Source organism: Poecilia reticulata, chromosome 5, assembly GCF_904066995.2.
Source record: "Poecilia reticulata chromosome 5, P_reticulata-male-v2, whole genome shotgun sequence".
NCBI classification, from domain to species: domain Eukaryota; kingdom Metazoa; phylum Chordata; class Actinopteri; order Cyprinodontiformes; family Poeciliidae; genus Poecilia; species Poecilia reticulata.
This window is the reverse complement of record NC_088834.1, coordinates 1,120,391-1,145,797: the sequence shown is the minus strand read 5'-3', so window position 1 is coordinate 1,145,797 and position 25,407 is coordinate 1,120,391. Positions and strand designations below refer to the sequence as shown.

Genomic DNA, 25,407 nt, shown 5'->3' with positions numbered 1-25,407 from the left:
AGGAAGGTGAAGAAAACAAAAACGGCTGTGAGATCTGAACAGTTGCAAGGCAAACTGGGTGTGTGTGTGTGTGTGTGTGTGTGTGTGTGTGTGTGTGTGTGTGTGTGTGTGTGTGTGTGTGTGTGTGTGTGTGTGTGTGTGTGTTGTTGTTTCCCAGCTGTCACTTTCAGTCAGCAGCAGCTGGAAGCAGCTGTCGCTCACACACATCCAAACACACGTGACCTGCTGCTGCCAGCTGTCAGGGTCCATCATGTCTGAGCTGGTGGTCCGGTTTGACCACACACACACACACACACACACACACACACACACACACACACACACGCTGAGCTGCTCATGCTTTGTGTTCCTGTTCCAGAATAATAGAAACTCATCCAGGAACCTTTAAATCTCTGCTTGCTGCCTTTAGTTCAGCATGTTAGCTTTGGTTGGATTTACCCAGAATGCCCTGCGCTGTAGTCCACTTCCTGCTTTTGGAGCGGTCTCTGGTCCGCTTGGTGTTCAAACTGAACCAGAGTTCACTTCAGCAGAACCCAGTCCCAGGTCTGGAGGACCAGAGGACCAGAGGTCAGAGGTCAATTAGCGTTCACCCCTCACAACCGAACCGGAGTTTATAGGCAGACGGACCGGAGTCGGGTGAAAGCGGACAGAACAAGCTGAACGCTGCTGCTTCACCGTTTTATAACAGGAACGTTAGTTTCCAGGATTTCCCAGCAGCCTCCAGGTGAGTCCAGGCCTGCAGCCTCGTTGACTGGTTTTGGTTTGGAGGTTCAGTAAAGTGTCAGATCAGCTGTTTGGACCTTCTGCTGTCGACTGATCTCTGCAGATTTAGCCGGTGTGGATTGGACCGAGGGAGAAGCTCAGACTGTAATCAGAAGTTCTTCAGCAGTAATTATGTCTCTGCCTCCCTGAGGGACGCCTTCATGTTTCATTTCTGCAGCAGTTGCATCGTTATAATGAAAAGAGTCTCAACATTTCCCCTTATGAGCCGTTAGCATCTTCTCTGTCTCACACACACACACACACACACACACACACACACACACACACTGAGAGGCTCTGATCAAAGTGGACGCATGTTTGGCTGCGTTTGCAGCAGAACCATAATTCCCATGATTCCCTCCTGCTGCTTTCCTTCTTACGGCTGTTTATTTGTTTTGGGCCTCGCCTCAAATTAAATCCTCATTTAGGAGAAGCTGCTGAGCGCCGGGGGGCCCGAGGGGCCCGGGGCTCCTGAGTCCATCCCGACGATGTTTTCAGACCGCTGCATGTCAGCGGTGAAGGTCGGGTCAGGGCCGGCCCGATGTCCCGGTTGCTGCCGGTTCAGTCCGGATGTCTGTCTCGGTGGGGCCTGTTTTCCACTCAGGATGATTCCACAGATAGAGATCTTGTTTGTGGCGTTCCAGGCGCCGCAGGTCGTCTGCTTGTGTAACTCCGGAGCTATAATCCGTCCTGCTCCGTGTTTATGGAAGCAGGAGGTCGGACGCCTCTGCTCCGCCTCCGCTCCGCCTCCTGCCGGCGGCTGTTTCGGAACGCCGTGCCGCTTCCCGCCGGGTTTCATGTTTTCATCGAGGCGTGACCCGACACGGCTTCACCTCTGGAGTTCCTGCTGTCCCGACGTTCCTGAACTCGCCCTGCTTCCAGCTAGCTGCCGAGGAGCGGCCGGAAACGTCCGCCTGCTGATGTTCCGGTCAGCTGGATCTGCAGATGTTGTTGTTTCTGAAGGTTCTGTTGAAGTGACTCCCACCACTCGGACCAGAACTCATCTGAGCTCCAGATCCCGTAAAGTTTCTAGTTTCCATCTGAAACCGGTCAGGAAGTCGGATGTTTGGATGGAAAACCATTTTCAGTCCAGTTTCTTCTCCAAGCCGTCACTCTGCCGGCGTCGCCATGGAGACGCGTCTGGAGAGTCCCGGATTCGGCCCAGCAGCGGTTCTCCCGTTCTGGACTCTGGTCATGATGTCTCTGCATGGATGTTGCTCCACCAGTGCTGCCTTCACACACAGGCCCACAGCATGACGCAGCCTCTGTCCTGTCCACTCCCTGCTGGATTATCAGTTATTTCTGATTGGGGAAAATCGTCTCTGATCAGATTGTTAATTTTCAGCTGATTATAAACTCTGTCGATAACATGAATATAATAAAACACGAGTTTCAGTTTTGGAGCAGTGATTGTTGTGAAGTCGGTGATTCAGGAATCGTCAGCATTGATCTGTCAGCCTGAGGAGTTTTCTGTCTTTGTTTTAAATCCTAACCGCCTCTTTTCACGCATCTCCTGTTTTGTCCTGTAAAGTCCAGTAAATCCTGGTTCCTCCATGTTTGACCTACTTTGCTGCAGGACGGGCTCCGACTCACTGCTGCTCTCATCTGAAACCGGGTTTAAATGTTCTGCAGTAATCCTGCCTTTAGGTTCGGGAAACGCGGCTGGCTGCTCAAACAAAGCCCAGTTGGACTTCCTCCTCCGCTCAACATGCTTTTTAATTCATTGGGAGAGTTTCAGTGTCGGCACGGCGCCGGCTCTGCCTGCCACCTTATGTTCACGCATATGGCCCCGGCGTAGCGGCAGCTAGCGGCGGCTCGGCCTTGGACTAGACGGTGGATTTGCTCGGTGATTGATTGCTTTTCTGGCGGCGGATCATTCTGCGGCTCGCCGTCACGTTCCAACTGCAGCCGAGCTAATTACAGGAGTAATTAAGAGCCGGAGCGCAGATTAATCTGAATTCAGATGAAGGATTTTTGGAGGCAGCGCAGATTGTTCGCTCAGAGGTCACAGCTTTGAAAATCCCTCCATAAGCAGCCGATAACGAGGTCGGAACCGGCACAAAGACTCGGAACAGTCCGGACTTCTTCCCTCCAACCGCAGCTGTAATCTGTTTACGCTGAACACCGCCACCGTGTCTAATCTGAGCGCTAAGCATCTGAATCTCATTGTAGAGGTAAACGGTGTAATCCTGCTTTCCTCCAGAGGAAACGCGTCGCTCTGCTGGCGGCCAGCAGGACATTAACGGAGGCGTCAGAGAACCGGCCCGGTTCTGATGTCTGATTGGCCCCCGGACGCCGTCACTATAATTGGCCCCTGAGTGGTTTTCGCTGCGTTTCATTGGCTGCTGGGGGAAATTCCAGCTGCAGATTCCAGTTCAGGTTCAGACAGGAACTTTCACACCTTCTGGATCCAGTTCGTCTGAAACGGGCTCAGCTGGGGCCCGGTTCTCATCTCAGCCATCCACCGCTCATGTCTGAGACGCGCCGACGTCTGTTTTCTTCTTTGTTGGTTTATTTTGAGGAGGATCAGAAGCTGAACCTCCTGCTGGGATTAAAACTTCCTTCCAGGTTAAGTTCAGACATGCTGAGCCGTTTCGGGTTTTCTGAAGGACCAACTAAACCCCAGATCGGTTCTGAATGGGTTCTGTTCGGTCGTTACGACTCTCACTTGTTTGTGTGAATTTGTTTTGCTCTGCAGGATTTGAATAACTTCATGTTGAGGTTTTTCTGTGCAGAATGATGATCTGGATTCTGATCTCGGGTCTTTGCTGCTGTTGCTCCAGTTTCTCCACCGGGTGACGGTGGAGGATCTTTCATCTGGTTTCAGTGCGGAAACAGAGCCGATCGATTATTGATTATATGTGAGATTAACGGGAATTGTTCTTTAACAAGCATGTGAACTCACAGCTGAACCTTTAAAAACGTGATAGTCGTGGTTTTTGAGTTTGGCTTCGGGTTTGAACCATCAGCGCCGAAACTTTTCTTCTTCACGGTCACGTTGGAGCAGCATCTCAGAAAACAGCCTTCATGGACGGGTCACAATAGAAACGTTGGTCCAGGAGAACCTGCTCTGCAGAACCTCCCTTCTAACGGACCGTTTTGGGTGAAATGAAGTCTGGCAGCCCGCCAGAAACCCTGGAACGGACCACTGGACCTCATCCAGTCGGACCTGAACCTTTCCTCCCGGCTCTGCTGTGTTTTAGCCTTCAGGACAGAACATGTCTGGTTCTGCCAGACTGAATATTCCTGGTTCTGTTCAGATGAATGTTCCTGGTTCTGTTCAGATGAACGTTCCTGGTTCTGTGGACCACCCGGCCTAACAGCCTCACTGATGTTTTGCTGCAGGATGTAAACTTCCCTCCTGATTTCCAACCCGAGTCGTTACAGTCGGCCATTTTGGCGGCGCAGTACCTCCCGCCACGCCGGGCATTCTGGGAGCTGGAGCGGCTCCGACCCTGACGACACCTGGACGGGCTGCAGGCTGTTTCTGTGTTTGTGACTGAAGTGGCGATTAATCCGGGTCACATGGCCGTAACCATCATTTGGGCCGATGTTGTGTGACGGTTGGTATGCGGAGACGCAGTCTGGGTCGCGCTTTGATGCGGCGCCAGGCAGCAGCTGCCCTGTCATTCACACCAAATAGGAAATGCATCTGCAGCTTTCTATCTTTAGATGCACTCAGCAGTTTTCACATAGTGTTCTGAACCCGACCCGCTCCCTCTGGCCCAGTCCAAGCACGGCTCGCCAGCAGAGACCCTGACCGGCCGCATCGCAGTTGGCTTTTTAAAAATAGAGCAGAGCCTCTTTCACATTAAACTCACAAACCCGACACATAGAATGGCTCCTTAAAGGTCAGAGTGACCCAGCAGAACCGCCAGGTTCTGGTTAAAACCCGGTCGGCTCAGAAGTTGGTTCTGCTGGCGAGAACGCCTCCTGGACTGAAGAGCTGAGCTTTTTTACACGCTCTCATGATGCTCAGTTAGCATGTGGCTAACAGTTTCTGTTTGCCGTCCTTCTGCTGCGTTCATGGAACCATTCACAGCAGGATTTCTGGGTTTCTGTGGTTCAGCAGCAGCCTGCTCAGGCCTGGAGCCGAACCTCCTGACCCTCCAAACATGACCCACCCTGACCCGCATCCAGAACCGATTCAGAACCGCCTCATCTGGCTGTAATCAAACTCTTGCTGCAGCAGCAGCAGCAGCACCTGTTGCTACATATTAGCTTTTATCACCTGGCAGCACAAAGCTGAACCCATGATGCCTGTTAGCGTCTGTTAGCGTCTGTTAGCGTCTGCTAGCGTCTGTTAGCGTCTGTTTGCGTCTGCTGGCGTCTGTTAGCGTCTGTTACCGTCTGCTACCGTCTGCTAGCGTCTGTTAGCGTCTGCTAGCGTCTGTTAGCGTCTGTTTGCGTCTGTTAGCATCTGTTACCGTCTGCTAGCGTCTGTTAGCGTCTGCTAGCGTCTGTTAGCGTCTGTTTGCGTCTGCTGGCGTCTGTTAGCGTCTGCTAGCGTCTGTTAGCATCTGTTACCGTCTGCTAGTGTCTGTTAGCGTCTGCTAGCGTCTGTTAGCATCTGTTAGCGTCTGTTAGCGTCTGCTAGCGGTTAAAGTTTTATCAGATGTCAGTGAGGCTTGATGTGTTCTGTTGCTACTTATTTTATTTTATAATATTTGCTAAACATTTTCAGTATTTTGTGGTATTTATTTAGTAACAAAAAGGCTGAATCATTTTCTGTGATGTATTAAAGGTTGATGGTCCTGGAAAAGCACAGCTCAGGTTTTGTCACATCAGTTTATGACTAGAAATCATGAATCTGACCTGCATTATTTTTATGGTAACAGGAAATAACATTAAATATTGTTTATTGTCCCGGAGTGGAGAAATTAAAGTGAATTAAAGATGAATAGAAGCGTCTGTATTCACACTAAGGTTTTAATAAGGTGTTACTAATTTACAATTAGGGTAAAACTGTAAAATATTAATATTGTAGTTATTAAAAGTTACTTATTCAGAACAAGAGAAATTTGTGCAGCTGATTAGAATCATTTAGGAAAATATTCACAACGTGCATAAAAACAACCGACTGCTTACTGTGGATGATCCGTCACACACACTGTCACACACACACACACTCCGTCACACACTGTCACACACACACCATCACACACACACTGTCACACACACACCGTCACACACACACCATCACACACACACTGTCACACACACACCATCACACACACACTGTCACACACACTCCGTCACACACTCCGTCACACACACCATCACACACACACACACACTCTGTCACACACACCATCACACACACACACTCTGTCACACACACACACCGTCACACACACACTCTGTCACACACACACACCGCCACACACACACACACTGTCACACACACACTCCGTCATACACACACTCTGTCACACACACACACTGTCACACACTCCTTCATCTCCAGGCCTTTCGTCGCCTAATGGCTGCTGGTTTGTGTCTGATGAGTAAAACTGGATCAGGAAGAAGTTTGGGAACCAGCAGAGCATCCGGCTGGAGAACGGCGCCGATGGGAAGTTTTCCTAGAGAAGCAGGGTGAGGCTACGCCTGGACTTTCAGCTGATGGAGGAGTGTTTTTAGCAGCTTTAATGTTTGGTCCGGAGGTGGGCGGTGGGCTCCACCTGGGAGGCGGCGTGTTGTTGCTAGGAGACTCCTGCAGAGAATCCACTTTCTCTGACGGGACAAAGTGGAATCCCAGCGGGACGCTCCCTCTCTCTGCTTTCTTTCAGCATTTCTGAGGCCTTTTGTTCCAACACACTCAGTCAGGAGGGGTCTGAGTTCAGGCCTGCACACACACACACACACACCTCCACACACTCGGTTTGACCTCTCACAATGGAGAAGGCATGCATTCATTAGGACTCCCCCAGAAACCCGGCTGGGCGGCCATTGTTGGCTAAGTCACCTTCACCTCCCCCTCCTTCATCTCTCCATCTTTCATCCTTTCATCCTTCATTCCCAAACCGGAGCTGAACTAATCGGATTACTCCGTGCGCTCCGGTGCAGTGTGAGGTTCTTCATCGTCCGCTCACCGCTCCTCTTTCTCTCCTTCCAGATCTCCGACCCGATGGGACCGCCGGCGCTCTGAGGAAGAGGAGAGCGGAGGACAAAAGGAGGCGGGGGGTTTGGAAGGACGGATTTGGTGGATCGGTTGGGGGTGCATGCTCCCCCTGCGGCCCGCCCCTCCTTCATCATCATCATCATCCTCCTCCCCGCTGCTCCCTGCTTCACCGTCAGGCGGACAAAAGGCCCAGAATGTGCAGTGAGGCCGGTGTGGGCTGGCTGAGGGGGGTCAGAGGTCACGGCGGGACTCTGCCCAGGACTAGAGTCTGGCTGCTGGTGCTGCTGCTCGCCGCCGCGGGCTGGACGCCGCCTGCGGCCCGCGCCGAGCTGGAGCTGGACATGCTGGGAGGACTGGTGCTGCTGGAGGCGGACGGAGACGGCGAGGAGCTGGGCGGCGACCTGGAGGCCTCCATGCACTCCTCGCTGCTGCAGGACTTCCAGGAAGCGATGGACAGCCGGCGCGCCGCGGAGCCTGGCAGCGTGGCGGCGAGCCGGCAGGAAGCCGCCGCGCCCGCAGCTTTCCCAGACTCCTCGGCGGCGGTGGGCCGCGTTTTCCAGATCAAGGTGCCAAACAAGATGGAGGATGTTCACCTGGGAGACGTCGTCAAGGTGAGTCGGCTCAAAGCAGCAGGTTCAGCTGCTGATGCTGGACTCTGCAGGCGGTGGGCTGTCGGGTCGGCGGCCCGGAGAGGCGACACTCTAAAAACACAACATCTCACCGAGTCATTTGGGTTCTGCAGACTCAGCAGTTTCCCATGAGTGAAATAATGTGGAACTTTTTCATTAATTTATCATTAGAACAAAACTCTACCTGTTGCTGAAACACTTAGTTTCATCGTAGACCAGAGTGACCTGGTCAGGGTTTCTGCTTTTGCAGTGCAGCTGGTCACCATCAGGCTGTCAATGAACCACAGAGACGACGAGATCAGGGACGGATGGGGGACACGGTCAGAGGAGAAGACAGATCAGAGTCCAAGAGGAGACTGGTGGACCTGATGGACCAACAGACATGATGGACCAACAGACATGATGGACCTGTTGGACCTGATGGTCCTGTTGGACCTGATGGTCCTGATGGTCCTGTTGGACCTGATGGTCCTGATGGTTCTGTTGGACATGATGGTCCTGTTTGACCTGATGGTCCTTATGGACTTGTTGGACCTGTTGGTCCTGTTGGTCCTGTTGGACATGATGGACTTGATGGACCTGATGGACCTGATGGACCTGTTGGTCCTGATGGACCTGTTGGTCCTGTTGGACCTGAAGGACCTGTTGGTCCTGATGGTTCTGTTGGACATGATGGACCTGTTGGACCTGGTGGTCCTGTTGGACATGATGGACCTGTTGGACCTGGTGGTCCTTATGGACCTGTTGGACCTGGTGGTCCTGTTGGACATGATGGACCTGATGGTCCTTATGGACATGATGGACCTGTTGGACCTGGTGGTCCTCTTGGTCCTGATGGACCTGTTGGTCCTGTTGGACCCGATGCTGGGTGGCTTCCTGCCGTCCATCAGCAGGTCCTGGAGGGACAGGCTGCTGACCCTCCCCATCTTCCTGTGGGGGAACCATGAAGTTCCCGGACCTGAAGAGGTTCCCAGCCCCTCCGGTTGGTTCCCCTTCCAGGGAACCACATGTCAGTGATCGGTCCATTCAGAGCTCTGCTGATCTCCGTTCCTCTGAGGCAGAACCGGGCCGGTCCGTGGAGCCGGTGGATGAAACTTCTCCACTCATGAACTTGGAGAATCATCCGTCTGACCACCTGCGGCAGGAATCGGCGCTCTGTGGTTCTTCACAGGAATATTTCATCCGTAATCGCAGCTCATTTTCCAAAATAGCCGATTTTCTCTAATGGAATCTCAGAGGAGGAGACATTAAGGTCCCGTCTCCTTCCTGTCCTCCGTCACCTGCAGCTGGAGCACAACCCCCCAGCTCTAATTGTCCTAACTCCTGCCGTTGGTTTCCTCGGTTACCTCGTCTGTCCTGCTGTTCCCTTTTCACACACACACACACACACACACACACACACCCCAACCATCTTCCCTCCATCGCTGCTTTTATCTCTCCAGTCCCATCCCTCTCTCACTCCGTCACATCAGATCACATCAGTGTTATTGAACAGTAGCTTGCACTTTTAGCTGCTTTAATGAAGCTCACCCCACACACACACACACACACACACACACACACACACACACACACACACACACACACACACTCTCTGTGGGGAAAGCTGTTTGTCTCAGAAAACGTTCCATCAGCAGCAGGCGGCTCTGAAAGTTTCTGCTTGGTTTTGTTGACCTGCCACTCATCCTTCATTCCGGGGGGCGGTGGGGGGGAGGGGGGCGCTAAGCTGACACCCTCTGCTGGGGGGGCAGGGGGTGTGGGTGGGTATGAGGGGGTGTGAGGGGGGCAGGGGGTGTGAGGGGGTATGAGGGGGCGTGAGGGGTTTTGGAAAAAGGAGGAGGAGAGGCTGGAGGCCCTTCAGGAAGGTCTCTGTGTGTTTGGGGAAAACATCCCGTCTGTCCTCTAATGGGAGGTTACAGGTTAGATTCCCCGTCCTGATGAGGAGAGCTGGGAGTTTTTTCTTATTTTTATTTTTCCTTCCACACCCTCTTCCTCCTCCTCTTCCTCCTCCTCTTCCTCCTCCTCTTCCTCCTCCTCTTCCTCAGCTTTTATTGCTCGTCCTGCTCCCTCCCTCCGAACCTCTTCCTTCCCCCCCAGTTGTTCTGGAAGGTCGGTGGTGCCGAGGGTTTCAGAGGAAAAGGCCAAATCAATTTCTCAGCTCAGTGTTGCTCTCAGACCAACCTGGGGGGCGGGGTCCGCCTGCAGGACGCCCGTCCCGCCTGCATCTTCACCCTCCGCTGACAGTGAATGCATCGCCGTTTATGCTGTTCATCACCTGCAGCTTCCATCAGGTTTCAGCTTCAAAACATCAAACTGCTTTTGCACGATGGTTCCTGCTACTAGTTTAAAGCGACCGCAGTCAGACTTCTGCTCTGTTTACGGCAGCAAAGATGGCCGCTGCAGCGCTCTGTTTACGGCAGTAAAGATGGCCGCTGCAGCGCTCTGTTTACGGCAGTAATTCAGCTGGAGTTTATTTGTTGGTGTCAGAGTAAAGGGGATCAGACAGTCTGTGGTTTCAGTGGGATTAAACGTGGAAGCCTATAGCAGTGCTGTTAGCTTAGCAGCCCTGTTGTTAGCTTAGCAGCCCTGCTGTTAGCTTAGCAGCCCTGCTGTTAGCTTAGCAGCCCTGTTGTTAGCTTAGCAGCCCTGCTGTTAGCTTAGCAGCCCTGCTGTTAGCTTAGCAGACCTGCTGTTAGCTTAGCAGACTGCAGCTCTTTTTATCAGGCGGTCAGGAGAAACATTTCATGGTCGGGATGGGTTTGGTTCTGATCCAAACTTCAAACCTTTTCCTCTCATTACGTTCAGAACCACGATCTGGTCTCAGATGTTCTGTTGGACCTTTAAACGCTGCAGACGAAGCTGGTCCTCCTCATCCCGGCGGTCCGGTTGAGTTCCAGGGAACCGGTTCTGAAACAGTCAAGGTTTTTATATTTTGCATTTTATTTTACATTTCACACCTGGACCTAAAAAAGTTCACCAGGATTTAACTAGGACCCTCAGAACCTGCTCAGTTCATCAGTTTGTTTCCATTTTCTGTTTTGTTTTTCTTCTTCCTGAACATTTCCCCCCTGCTGGGATCTCTCTGCGGTTCCTCCAGAACCCGTCGCTCGGTTCTCCGGGTCTTTCATCGTCGTCTCTCTGCTGCTCTGCATCTCAAGCCGTCGTGTTTTTCCAGCGAAGCTCCGCAGCCTGACTGGCAGGACGGGAGCGGAAAACTGGAGAACTGGGAGGAGATGAAACCCAGCAGAACATATGAGTCAGCCGGGCCAGACCGGGCCGGGCCGGGCGCTGCAGCACGCTACCATGAGGTTACTGGCGCCGCAGCGCTGGCGGCCATGTTGCTATGTAATTAAACATACAGCAGCTGGACTCACATGTTCCTGATTATGTTCTTCCACATTCATTCATGATTCAGCTGGATGTGCTGGTTCTGGAAACCATTACTGGTTCTGGTTCTGGTCTCTTATGTGCATCATTCGGTTCTGATCCGGGCCGCAGGTTTACCCTGCTGGTGTTTCCCTCTGGAACCACAGAGATGCATGTTTGATTCTGATCCAACGGGACCGGGGAGCAGCGGGCCACAGAGCTGCTCCCATTGGTTCTACAGAACCAGGAAGCCATGTCTGGTTCTGATCCAACGGGACCGGGGAGCAGCGGGCCACAGAGCTGCTCCCATTGGTTCTACAGAACCAGGAAGCCATGTCTGGTTCTGATCCAACGGGACTGGGGAGCAGCGGGCCACAGAGCTGCTCCCATTGGTTCTACAGAACCAGGAAGCCATGTCTGGTTCTGATCCAACGGGACCGGGGAGCAGCGGGCCACAGAGCTGCTCCCATTGGTTCTACAGAACCAGGAAGCCATGTCTGGTTCTGATCCAACGGGACCGGGGAGCAGCGGGCCACAGAGCTGCTCCCATTGGTTCTACAGAACCAGGAAGCCATGTTTGGTTCTGATCCAACGGGAGGAGGTTCTACAGAACCACGTTTGGTGGTTATAGAATCTGGACTGATTGTAGAAATCGTTCAGGGATAATAATTCCTCCAATCAGAGCAGGAGGAAGTGTTGCCATGACGATGAGGTGAGTCCAACCAGGTGGTCCACTATCGGTTTTGCTCAGCTCTCAGAAGTTTCCCTTTAGAGCCCTTCAGTCAGTGTGAGGTCTGGACTTTGACTAGGCCACAGCAGTCCCTGGAGTTTTTCGATCTGCTGCTGCGTTTAGGATCATGGTTCTGTTGGTGACCCGCTTTGGACCGAGCTTCAGCTGAGGATCCATCCAGTGAGTCCAAAGCGCCTCGGCTCTGTGGCTGTAAAATCAGCCCACATCACCCGTCCTCCGCCGCCGTGCAGAAGAAAAGTTCTCTGATCGTTTACTGCCCCGCGGTTTTATTCAAAATCAACGTTGACGTTTCCATTCAGGACTCTTCGGCCATCTTTGTAGTTCTTCGTAGTTCTTTGGTGAAGAATCATAAGAAATGCCCATAATTCCTCACAGCTTCACATAAACAACGCAACAACCTCCTGACCAATCACAACCCTCCTCCCAAGCTTGGCTCCGCCCACTGGCGCTGTTCCTGAAGTCCTCGGTCGTCATCCTGTGAACTTTGAACTCCGTGAGGATCCCGTCCGGCTCGGACTTCCCGGGAATTCAGAACCAAAATGAGTCCAAATGTTTCCCTTCAACATTTGCCGGATTAATTCTCTTCAGTTTCCTCTTTGCTTCATGAGAAGAACCTTCCAGAACCGGCTGCTTGATGACGTCACAACGTCCCGCCACCGACAAACGATGGATTTGTTTATCATTTTATATTTGAAAATTGATTTTGGGACTTTTTATGTTGATTCTGAATCGTGGAAAATGAGATTTGGGAATGAATTTTGCGTCTCACCCCTAATGTAAATGTTCCTGTTCTGACCCGGTTCGGGTCGTCATGCGAACCGGTCCGTAAACTCTGAGGCTTTTTTGGGTGTGAACTGTCCCAGCCGCTGCACTCTGATTGGACCGTGGGAGTCTGACCCCTCCTCCTCCTCCTCCTCTTCCTCAGGCTGCCCTCACATCTTCACCACTTCATCTTCACGTCTCTCATTATCCCCATCAGCGTGTTTGAGCTGCAGCTCGTTAGCTGGACAAAGATGGCGTCTGAGCCTGCGAGGCAGCGCTCAGGGAAAACTCCGGCATGTCTCAGGTTTGGGTCTGTGAATTGACCGGGTTCTGACCCAAAGCTGCGTCTTTAATCCCGAATCATAATCATTATTGTTGTTAATATTATTATTATTGGTATCATTGTTATTATTTGGGTTTTTTCTTCTGCCAACACGGATCCTGTAGAAGCTCCCAGTTTTCACGTCGTTGCTCCAGATTTGTTGCTGCTGGAAGTTTTTATGCTGCTGGACTTTCACCGACCCAGTTATGATCCCGCTCCCATTTTCCCCCCAATCCCAGTTTAACGTTGAGCATTTTGAGCTACATGCTAACAAAGTGACAGTCACCGATCAGATTTTAATATTTCAGTTAGGATGAAACAACTGGGTGCAGAATTAATATTTAATTTTTACGTTTGCCTTTTTGATGACTTTATAGTTCCCGTTTATTGTTAATAGTGTCAGATTTTCTGTAAATGTAATGTTTTAAAGCTGAAAACACGATGTTCCGCCGGACCACTGACCCGCCTGCTACCTGCTGCTTTTGATTTATTAAACAGAATAACATTGAAAAGTGATTTTTGTATTTACTGGTGGTTCGGTTGGGATCTGGATTGAATCCCAGTTTGGGATGTTTCTGTCATGATTCTCTCCGGGGTCTCCAGCTTCCTCCCAGTAAAGGGTTTGTTTCCCAGTGAGTGAGAACCAGCAGCTCCCAGATGATCCCGGGAAAAGCGACGTTTAATCAGCCAGAGGAGAGAAGGAAGCGGAGCGGGAAGGAGGAGGAGGAGGAGGAGGAGGGAAAGGAACCATATCTCCTGGAGATACGAGGAGGAGGCCGGGCTGCCGGCGGCGGAAGAAAGCGGCTCATTGTCGCAGGACGCGAAGAAAGGAGGCCATTGTTGGGCCCGGCTCGGCAGATAAGCCTCATATTTAGGAGGAAGGATGAAGAGGAGCTGCAGCAGCCAACAGGGAGGGAGGGAGGGAGGCAGAGGGACGTCCAGTGGAAAATGTGATGGAGGGATGGAGGTGAAGAGCTGCAGGCCGGAGTGGCCCGCAGCCAGGTGGGTGTTTACAGGAGCGTTTCCATCTCTGGGCTCATTTTCTGCTCTTAAAAATGAATTTGTGGCTGGAATCCACAGCAGGAACTTTCCCACTGTGGGAGCAGAACCTGCAGCCGGATCAGAACACGGACCGAGCTGGCCAATCAGGGCTCAGCTCGCCAACACCACCTTCTGCTACTCCGTTTTGTTTACACTGAAGGAATAAACGGGCAGAACCAGAACTCCTCCGGGCCGGGTCCAAACTGAGGACAGCGGTGCCGACCGAGCTGCTCTGGAGCCGGACGGAAAATTCCCCGAGCCGCAGCCGGTTCCAGGAAAAACGGGCCGTTACTATTAATGGGTCTATTCTGGGAGCGGCGGTACATGAGGAAGACATTACGGATCGCAGCTTTCATGTCTTCAGACAGGCAGCTGCGCATGCGCAGCACCTCAGCCGTCCACAGACACGCGGAAGCAGCAGCCATTAAAATATGATGATGGAGACGCAGAGGCCGTAAATCCGAGCAGAACTCCCCGCCTAACGGGCTCGGCCCGCAGCCAGCAGCAGCCGGGCGGTTCTGGTTCCGGCTGAGACCCAAACAGGAGACTGAAATAACACGGAGCAGGTCAGGGGGTTCGGCTGGAGGGACCCGGACTAAACCCAACACGGACCGGACATGCAGAAAGAGCCCAGGGTGGGACTCGAACCCACGACCCGCCTGCTGCTAGGCAACCGAGACAGCCAATAATATTCATGCTTGTCTAAATGCTGAAGCTGTTTTTATGATTCAGATTATAAAAACAAATATTAAACTAAACAAATGTATTAAAATTTAACATGAATTTATGCATCATAAAGTGAATCAAATCAATTTAATATTTTAATTACTCAGATTTTGAAACGTTAATTTTATGTTAGCCGCTTTGGCTCCGCCCACCTCGGCTGGTTTCCGGGGCCGCCAGTCACGTGACCTGCGCCCTCATCATAAAACGCCCCCTGGTGGCCAAACTCAAAGCAAATTATTGATGAGTTTTCAGTTTAGATTGACTCATTAAACATGTGCTGAGCGGTCAGAGCCAATCAGAGGCCGCCTCTGGCCTCCAGCTCACTGATTGGTCAGTCAGTGATGCCGTGTTATTACAGCATCCAGGCTGACTCTAATGTTTTCGCCCTCATATAAATATAAAGCCGTCAGCTCACCGTGCGACCCCTGACCCCGGCCATCAGGAATCCGCCTGATGCGATAACGCCGCCCTGCGTTTCACGCCTGTCGCTCCTGGAGCCGGTTGGCTTGTTGGCCAGCCTGCTGCACGGCGGCGGCTGCCGGCGGCGGCTCACAGCAGCAGATGATGAAAGGAGCTGCAGCTCTGATGAGATTATCACTCGTTTCCTTTTAATGAAGCCTTTCAAGTCGGGGCCAAACGGATGTGGCTGCTCCGCCTGCCGCTCGTTCTTCAAACCCAACATTAGCATCCATCACGGAGAGCCAGTTCCTCGGCAGCATCGCTCCTGAACGAGGCGTTTAGCCGCATCATCCCGCCTGCCGCCGCCGCCGTAGCAGCTTTCCAGAGGCCGGTTCCGACCCGTTTCCTCCTGGTCCGTCCTGCAGGAAGCTGGTTTGTCTCAGCTGACGGCCTGGAGGGCCGAACATCAGAAGCTTTACGCCGGAAACGACTGGAAACTTTTTCTAAACGTCTGAGAGGAGGAGGAAAGATGAAGGTTTCTGCTGGGAGCTGAAAGGGTTCATGACGAGCTTTCATCACTGGTTTCACTGGTTTCACTGGTTTCACTGGTCATTTCCACAACTCTTTCACATGTAGCAATAGAAGCAAAGCTGCAGAGGAAGTGGAAAGCATGAAGTTGAATTCCACGTTTCATTTGATGCCGACAGGAAAAGCTTCGTGGTTTTCCTGTCAGCAGCCTGCAGACGTACCTGAGCCACAGGTGGGTTTGGTCCGTTTCCCACAGCTCAGAGGTTCTTGCACATTTCTGCCCACTGGCAGTGATGGGAATGTTTTCCTGTTGAACTGGAGCCAATCAGAGGCTTTGATTGGCTCTGAGCTCGTTTTCTCAGTCTGAGTGGAAACGTCCCTCCTTCAGGTCCAATGAGAAATACTGGCTAACACAAAATGTTGACCTTTGACCTTTGACTCTGTAAGAATGGGTCTTGGTTCATCGGCTCATCCGCTGACCCGTTAGTCATATTATGCACATTTTTAATTTAACTACAAAACATTATTTTAGACAATATTTGAAATACATGAGAAAATGGAAACGAGCAAATGATTCAGTTCTTTTTAATGATTCAGTTCTTTTTTAATGGTTCAGTTCTTTTAATGGTTTAGTTCTTTTTTAATGATTCAGTTCTATTTTTAATGATTCAGTTCCTTTTTAATGATTCAGTTCTTTTAATGGTTTAGTTCTTTTTTAATGATTCAGTTCTATTTTTAATGATTCCGTTCTTTTTAATGATTCAGTTCTTTTTAATGATTCAGTTCCTTTTTAATGATTCAGTTCTATTTTTAATGATTCAGTTCTTTTTAATGATTCAGTTCTTTTTAATGGTTCAGTTCTTTTCTAAAATAAAACATTTCATCATTCCTTGATCATTTACAGCAAATAATGAATCTGCAGCTAAAAATCCTTCAAACTCCAACATGATGAAAAGCTGAACAGAGTTTTGGTCAATAATTAATAATTGGTTGAAAAGAGATTTAGACGAGATTTTGTTCTAAATTCAGCTTTAAACTGTTTGTGTCCCGTTTCTGTGGTGGGGAGGAAATCTGGGTTCATGTCTCTGTGGTTTAAAACCAGAGGGTGGAGCAGAGGGTGGAGCAGCTGGAGGAGCAGCTGGTGGAGCAGCTGGAGGAGCAGAGGGAGGATCAGAGGGAGGAGCAGAGGGTGGAGCAGAGGGTGGAGCAGAGGGTGGAGCAGAGGGTGGAGCAGAGGGTGGAGCAGAGGGAGGAGCAGAGGGTGGAGCAGCTGGAGGAGCAGAGGGAGGATCAGAGGGAGGAGCAGAGGGTGGAGCAGAGGGAGGAGCAGAGGGTGGAGCAGAGGGTGGAGCAGAGGGTGGAGCAGAGGGAGGAGCAGAGGGTGGAGCAGCTGGAGGAGCAGCTGGAGGAGCAGAGGGAGGAGCAGAGGGAGGAGCAGAGGGTGGAGCAGAGGGAGGAGCAGAGGGTGGAGCAGCTGATGGAGCAGAGGGGGGAGCAGAGGGAGGAGCAGAGGGTGGAGCAGCTGATGGAGCAGAGGGGGGAGCAGAGGGAGGAGCAGAGGGTGGAGCAGAGGGTGGAGCAGCTGGTGGAGCAGAGGGAGGAGCAGAGGGTGGAGCAGAGGGTGGAGCAGAGGGAGGAGCAGAGGGTGGAGCAGAGGGTGGAGCAGAGGGTGGAGCAGAGGGTGGAGCAGAGGGAGGAGCAGAGGGAGGAGCAGAGGGAGGAGCAGAGGGTGGAGCAGAGGGAGGAGCAGAGGGTGGAGCAGAGGGAGGAGCAGAGGGAGGAGCAGAGGGAGGAGCAGCTGATGGAGCAGAGGGGGGAGCAGAGGGAGGAGCAGAGGGTGGAGCAGAGGGTGGAGCAGAGGGTGGAGCAGAGGGAGGAGCAGAGGGAGGAGCAGAGGGAGGAGCAGAGGGTGGAGCAGAGGGAGGAGCAGAGGGTGGAGCAGAGGGAGGAGCAGAGGGTGGAGCAGAGGGTGGAGCAGAGGGTGGAGCAGAGGGTGGAGCAGAGGGTGGAGCAGAGGGTGGAGCAGAGGGAGGAGCAGAGGGAGGAGCAGAGGGAGGAGCAGAGGGTGGAGCAGAGGGAGGAGCAGAGGGAGGAGCAGAGGGTGGAGCAGAGGGTGGAGCAGAGGGTGGAGCAGAGGGAGGAGCAGAGGGTGGAGCAGAGGGTGGAGCAGAGGGTGGAGCAGCTGGTGGAGCAGAGGGTGGAGCAGAGGGTGGAGCAGAGGGTGGAGCAGAGGGTGGAGCAGAGGGTGGAGCAGCGTCCTGATAGCAGACGTGGACGCCTGTCTCCTGTCAGAGGACCTGCCGTCTCCTGGACAAGGAGACGAGGACCTGATGAGAACCTGGAGCTCCGTCTCTCTGTCTGCTTCTCGTGATCCTGCTGCAGCCGCAGTGATGCATCCTGGGAGCAGATCGCTGCATAATTTATTAACCGGATTTATTAGCCGCAGCATTAATCTGTGGGTGGGGGGCGGAGGGACTCGCTCTTGTTTCTGAGTTTATCTCTGCGTTGTCCCGCCCCGGTGATCCATTTCCCCTCTTCAGCCTCATAACTGACCGACTCATTTTAATTTTAGTCGCATTTAAATAACGACTCAGCTCTTCGTTTGTGTTTGCATATGAGGAAGAGGAGCAGGACTAACGATGTCCAGTGTGGGATGCAAGATGCATTCATGTGTTTCTGTAATTCAGCTGACTGAAGAAACGGTTCAGATGTTTAATTCACCACATTATCACGAGTTTTGCTTGGTTTGATATGGAAAGATGGCCGTTCAAACTGTACAGACCCCTGGGAGGACCTAGCCCCGCCCTCGAGGCGCAGCTGCTAACCCACTCGGCTCCTCCAGACTAGCCAGCAGCAATTAGCAAACAGCTGGTGGAGCTGCTGAGCTCGTTCTAGCAGCTGCTGCTCAGTGCTGGTGAAAACGTTAAAGGGTTAACAGAGGAGCCATGTTGGGACGACTTCCTGGAGTTGGAGCTTCAGGAAGAGCAGGAGCTTCTTAAAGAGACAGAGGCCCAAAAAATGGCTGTTTATCAGTTAATTATTAGTCGACTTTACATTAAGTCATCGATAACTTGTGTTGCCATGGTAACCAAAGTGTAAATCTCCCGTCTTTATCACCGTTCCCCGCCAGTGATCCCCAAATGTTCCAAATCCTGGATCGACGGTTCATTCCTGCTCTCTGGTTTGTCTCCAGGTGACGGAGGTGGGGAAGGACTCGCTGCCCGCCTGGCTGCACTGGGACGGTGGCAGCAGCGTCCTGCGGGGGCTCCCTCTGGAGGAGGACAAAGGAGTCCACTACGTCTCTGTGACCATCTCCAACCACACTTCCTCTTCCTCAGAGGAGTTTTCCATCGAGGTTCACCCGGACGACCACTTTGACGGCGACCCGTCGGCGCCGCTGTCCGGCCCGGCGGCGGCGGCTGAGGATCCCGTCCAGCCCTTCGTGTGTAGCAACGAGGAGCCGGTCACGGTGCTGACGGTGATTCTGGACGCCGATCTGACGAAGATGAGCTCGGCGCAGCGGGTGGAGCTGCTGGACCGGATGAGGAGCTTCTCAGGCGTGGAGCTGCAGGGCATGAAGATGCTGCCAGTGGTCAACAACCGGCTGTTCGACATGTCGGCCTTCATGGCCGGGCCAGGAAACGCCAAGAAGGTCAGCAGATAAGCATGGTTGGCCGTAAGCTAACAAAGAGACGTAAAGTTTAACTTTTATTCATAATTTCTCCTGGTTTCTGTGCATAATTAATATGTTTACCGTTTATTCTTCTTCACTTGACATTCAGAGGTTCAGTCACATCAACCTCTGAGCTTCAGGCTGTTGATCTTCTCCTGTTAGCTAACGACGCTAACAGGGGAAGATCCTGTTGGCGTCGTTAGCTAACAGGATGGCAGCTTCTCCTGTTAGCTAACAATGCTAACAAGACAACAATCTGCTTCTCCTCCCAGCCTTCCGTTTGCTGCTTCCATCTCAGACAGTTTTCGTCTGGATGTTTTCACATCTTCACCAGCTGGTCAGATTATCGTCCGACAACAAGCCAGAACAAAACGGTTCCTTTACTTTCTGAAACATCTTAGTAAATAATTCACATGCATCTGTTCTCCCCACACAGACATAAAAAATGTGATTTGTCACCACAACAACTTGAGCTGCCATATCTGCAAAACACCATTTTTCCTGAGTGTAAGTGAGTGAAACTCCACAGGATTTACCTTTCAGGTCATAAAAGACTCGAGTTCCTCAGCAGGCCTTAAACTCAGCCTAATATTTCACACAGAGCTTCTCCAGGGTTCAGGAGCTGCTGCAGAAATCAAACTGCAAACATAAACAGAGTCCTCACATCAGCCATCAGAGCTGATCTAGTGTTACAGAATGGCCAGCTGCTGTTTTTCTCCTCTTTAACAATCAAACTATTCGCTGAATCGTACAGAAACCCAGCGGCTTCATCGGTGTGTTTGTTTCTCAGGTGGTGGAGAACGGAGCTCTTCTGTCATGGAAGCTGGGCTGCTTCCTGGACCGGGTCACCGTTCCAGACATCAACAGTGTCCAGGGTCCAGCTAAAGACGGATCCATGTCTGCCAGGCTGGGGTACCCCGTGGTGGGATGGCACATCGCCAACAAGAAGCCACAAGTCCCAAAGCGAGTGAGAAGGCAGCTGAACAACACTCCAACGCCCGTCCTGGCCGTTCTTCCTCCAACCACGGCGGCTGAGCCTCCGGTCAGGATCGTCCCAACCCTCTCCTCTCCCTCCATCGCTGCACCCACAGAAAGTTCTGCCCCTCCGGTTCGGGGCCCGGTGCCTCTGCCGGGGAAGCCTACCATCAGGATCCGTGACCCCATCGCCCACACCCCGACCCTGGGCCCGCCTCAGCCGACCAAGGTCGTAGTGACCACCAGCACCGTTTCCATTCAGCCGTCCATGTCCAGGCAGATCCCTGTAGAGCCCACCGCCACGCCCACCATCCCACCCAAAAAACCACCCAGGAAACCACCCAGCACCACCCCGAAGACCCCCCCACCCAAGGCCCCCACAGCCAGCACACCGTCACCTGGCGTCATCGACGACCCAAACAACAAGAAGCCGGTGCTGAGGAACCCCATTGATCAGGTCGTTGCACTGGTGGGAACATACTTCGAGGTTAAAATCCCTTCTGATACCTTCTTCGACAAAGAGGACGGAACCACAGACAAGCTCCGCCTGTCTCTGAAACAGAACCACAAGGATGTGGTTGGAGAGGAGTCCTGGATCCAGTTCAACACCACCAGCCAGCTGCTGTACGGCCTGCCGGATGTTCAGCACCTCGGGAAGCACGAGTACTTTATGCAGGCAACCGACAAAGGAGGCCGCAACGCCATCGACGCGTTTGAAGTCAAAGTAAACCGCTGGCCTGCCAATGACAAAACGCCGGTCATTTTCACGGCCCGCTTTGAAGGAGAGCCGCGGTTAATCACCAACAACATCCACAAGAAGATCCTGCTGGTCAAGAAGCTGGCCTACGTTCTGGGCGACCGCAACAGCAGCACAGTGAGCCTAAGGAACGTCAGCAAAGGCTCCATCGTGGTGGAATGGACGAACACCAGCCTGCCGCAGCATCTGTGTCCCAAGGAGCAGCTCAGGAACATGAGCCGGACGCTCGGAGACGCCGACGGGAGACCCACACAGAAGTTTAGGAACTACATGGGGCCGGACTTCAGTCCGCTGGAGGTGAAGGTGCGAGGCAGAGCCAGCTGCCGGACGTACTCCTTCATCCCGCCAGCAGAGGTCGACATCCCAGAACCGTCCATGGTCACTCCAGGCCTGGGGTCGACCCGCCACAGCACTGATGACGTCTACCTTCACACAGTGATCCCTGCTGTGGTGGTGGCGGCCATTCTGCTCATCGCAGGGATCATCGCCATGATCTGCTACAGGAAGAAGCGGCGGGGCAAGCTGACCATCGAGGATCAGGCCACCTTCATCAAAAAGGGCGTGCCTATCATCTTCGCCGATGAGCTGGACGACTCCAAGCCGCCCCCCTCCTCCAGCATGCCGCTGATTCTCCAGGAAGAGAAGCCGCCGCTGCCGCCCCCCGAGTACCCCAACATGGCTAGCCCAGAGACCACGCCCCTCAACCAGGAGATGCTGGGGGAGTACACCGCCCTGCGGGACGAAGACCCCAACGCTCCCCCCTACCAGCCGCCTCCTCCCTTCACGGCTCCCCAGGAGGGGAAGGGCTCCCGTCCAAAGAACATGACCCCGTACAGGTCGCCGCCCCCCTACGTGCCGCCATAAGGCCCGGCTGCCCTCCCCTCACGGCGGAGGGAGGCTCCAGGAACTGCGCTGGTTTCTGCTGTTTCTGTCTGGACTTTTACAGGAAGTGATGTCAAGAGGTGCTAAAGTTCCAAAACAACGGAGGCGACGGTCTGGGTGGGGTCTGCAACGGCTTTGAGGGACTACTGGTTCTGTGGTAGCCGCCGCGCTCTGATCCCAGCGGGCCGCTGACCCAACCCAGAGGAGACCACCGGGAGACCTGCTCTCCCTCTCAGCATTTCAGCTTTTTCTACATTTGAGAACTGGATTTGACTTTTCTCCTTTTTCCCGATAACTTTTATTTTTCACTGGACTGAAGCGAAGCGTTGCCTAACAGCCGTTGTGTCCTGCTAGCGTCACCAGACACACACACGTCTTCTGAGGCATCGGATCCTCGTCCCGACCCCAAGCTCTCCGATCGAAGGGAGGCCGAGGTGTGTGTGTGTGTGTGTTTATTGGGATTCATAATGGTTTGCCTTTTAACTCGGTTTGTCTGTTTTTATTCTTATTCACAAAGTCTAGCTGAGAATAACAAGGTAGAGATGAATAATCGTTTGTTTTGTCGGTTTTAAGTTCACTGTTCGTCTGGAAGATTTTATTTGGTGGAGCGAAGTGGGAGAGAGAATTATCTTCAAAATATTAACAGGTGATTTTTTTTATTCCTGTTTTTCTACAAGACAAATCAGCCACAACTTTCAGTCCGGTCCTCTGAGACGAGAGAAACCAGGCAGAAAGATCGATGACTGGAATCCTGTGGGAACCGGTTTGAACCAGTTTTAGCTAGTTTGAACCGGCTTGAACCAGTTAGAGCCGGTTTGAACCGGTTTGAACCGGTTTGAACCGGCTTGGACCAGTTTGAATCGGTTTGAACCAATTTGAACCGGCTTGAACCACTTTGAACCAATTTGAACCGGTTTGAACCGGCGTGAACCAGTTTGAACCAATTTGAACCAGTTTAAACCAGTTTAAACCAGTTTAAACCAGTTTGAACCAATTTGAACCAGTTTAAACCAGTTTAAACCAGTTTGAACCGGTTTGAACCAGTTTAAACCAGTTTAAACCAGTTTGAACCAATTTGAACCAGTTTAAACCAGTTTAAACCAGTTTGAACCGGTTTGAACCAGTTTAAACCAGTTTAAACCAGTTTAAACCAGTTCGAACCAATTTGAACCAGTTTAAACCAGTTTGAACCGGTTTGAACCGGTTTGAACCGGTTTGAAACAGTTTGAACCGGTTTGAACCAGTTTAAACCAGTTTAAACCAGTTTAAACCAGTTTGAACCGGTTTGAACCGGTTTGAAACAGTTTGAACTGGTTTGAACCAGTTTGAACCGGTTTGAACCAGTTTCCAGTGGAAGGAATTTCCACTGGAAACTGGTTCCAATAATCGACCATCCAAACAATTTGGACATCAAAAAACCCAAACGTGTGACAGAAAACAGATTTAAATGTTTTATTTCTCCGGTCCCGGTCAGACGCTCCATGGTTGGTGTTTAAATAGTCCAGTTTGGACAGAAGGCCGTCCACATGCCGCCTGATGGGTTACAGGCGGCAACCAGAGCAACCGACAGTAACTCAGAACCGACCTCATGGTGAGGAGGTCGGGTTTACCTGCTCTGATGTCACATCCTGCTTCACCCTGACCCCGGTGTGACCCCAGTGTGACCCTGACGGCTCCACTGTCATCCACTGGGCATGCTCTGTGTCTGCTGACCCACTGTCAGACGCTCTGGTAACCGCCTGATGACCCAGGTGGCGCCCCCTGGTGTTCAGGCTGCATGTGGAGCAGGTGTATCACCTGTACTGGTTAAACTGGTTTTCCACAGGATTCCAGCTCCGCCTCTTTTCTCTCCGGTAAAACGGGTCAAGAAACCCGGAAAGGTTAAACCAGGGATCGTTTTATTTGATTTTACTTTTTTCTACGTGACGCTGGGACTCTCCCAGAAGGGAAGTTTTGTTTTCCTGATTTTTCCGGATTGTGGCTGAGATTCAGGAAACAAAAACATTGAATTTCCAACCAGTTTCTCCCAGAAAACCTTTTTTTTTTTTTTACTTTTTGATACAGCCTCAAATTGTTTATTAAAATGATCTGAATTGATGATTAGTCTTCTGTGATTTGTTGAAGTTTTAGCTTAGTTCACTCCTGGGTCACGTTTGGATTATTTTGGCGTCTCCGATGCGGCGCAGAGACCCGGAAGTCGCTTCCATCCTTCGCCTGAGTTGGAGCAGGAAGTGACCCAATGCAATAATAGCGCGCGGCGCGGTGGCGCGGCGCTCCATGCAGCCTCACGCGTGTGACTCATACTGTCATGATGTTGGTTTTCGCAGGATGCCAAGGCTTTTTTTGCTTATCCAGTGTGCATTGTAATAATAAAACCAACTGGTACCTTAATCAAACCAACGCCTGGCTCGTCTTTGTTGCTTCTCGCCTCATGCCTGCTGGTTCTGTTGGGAGTAGCCTGGTTCTGGTTCTCCCTCCCCGTCTGATGTCCATTTCCTCGGACGGCTTCATGCCGTCTGGGACGGACAAGCTGCTGTCCAACTTGTCCAAACTTCCCTTCCTGGTTAAAGGTTTTGCTTCGAAGACTCGGTCCAGTCAAATCACACTCTCCACCGACTGAATCCAAACGCTTTGCTCTGATGTTGACCATTGATTAGACGTAAACAGCTGAGCGATGATTCATGACGGAGTTTAATTTGGAGGAGGGCGAAGCGAAGATGAATGAGTTCCTGCAGGAGGGACGGAGCTCAGGGATGATGGAGATTAATGGAGGATTGATCCCGGCCCGATTGAGGCGCCTCTGCTGTCGGACTAAATCAGCCGCATGGATGTTGAGTCCATCAGCTGCTGATCCAGTTAAACCTGGAGATCAGACTGAGTTTAATCTGTTCTCACAGAGAAAATGGCTCCCAGGACCAGGAGTTTAAATGAACTCTGACTGCGCCACCGATTCAGGTCGAATGAAGAGACACAAATATAAACTAAACTAAGATCCAGATAGTTTTAACAAACATCTGGAACAGATTATTGGAATGTCTCTACGATTCAAAGCTTTTTAAGGTAAAATTTAATTGCATTTCGTGATATTAACGGATCAGAATTAAAAACCAAACGCCAACAGCTTTAATCTAAATCCGGACTGAACTGGACCTGACATGACGCCACCTGTCCGTCATCCAGTGCGTTGGTGAGCAGCTGACCAATCAGCGCTGCGTTTCTCCGGAAGTACACGCCCCTTATCCGGAGGACCGGAACCTCCAGCGCTGCAGCCAGAACTCAAGGACGGACGACAAAGATTCAATTTTGACACTAACAGCTGTACTTTCTGTGATAATGACATTGAAACAACAGATCATCTCTTTTTCTTCTGTGTGCACACTGGGACATTTTGGGGAAACTTTCAGGACTGGATCTCATCAAAACTTTTCCTAAATCATCCTTTAAAAAGAGAGGATATAATATTTGGAACCACCCACAGAGACAAAAGAACCGACCTCATACTTAACAACCTACTGATCCTTGCAAAATTCTTCATCCACTCATGTAAATGGGGAAATAGAAAACCTGACTTTACATGCTTTAAAAACCTTCTAACGGACAGCCACTTCAGAACTTTAAAACGGATGAAAAACAAGCATGGACTGCAGCTCTTGGATGCCTATAATGATGTGAATTTATTTGAAAACTAGTGCCCCCTTTTTTTTTTTTTTTTT

General features: G+C 51.7%; 1 protein-coding gene across 2 annotated transcripts in view; it reads left to right on the top strand.

The window, feature by feature from the left end:
• Positions 1 to 24,090, top strand: part of dag1 (dystroglycan 1) — a 33,352-nt gene extending 9,262 nt beyond the window's left edge. The window contains exons 2-5 of one of the 2 annotated variants that reach the window (XM_008408248.3): positions 4,108 to 4,325; positions 6,878 to 7,494; positions 18,601 to 19,059; positions 19,871 to 24,090. In XM_008408248.3, the coding sequence (XP_008406470.2) occupies positions 4,313 to 4,325; positions 6,878 to 7,494; positions 18,601 to 19,059; positions 19,871 to 21,676 (2,895 nt within the window). In that variant the 5' untranslated portion in view covers positions 4,108 to 4,312 and the 3' untranslated portion in view covers positions 21,677 to 24,090. The remainder of the gene's footprint in view (positions 1 to 4,107; positions 4,326 to 6,877; positions 7,495 to 18,600; positions 19,060 to 19,870) is intronic. The other variant, XM_081606765.1, reaches the window with a different exon arrangement.
• Positions 24,091 to 25,407: the final 1,317 nt, after the last annotated feature.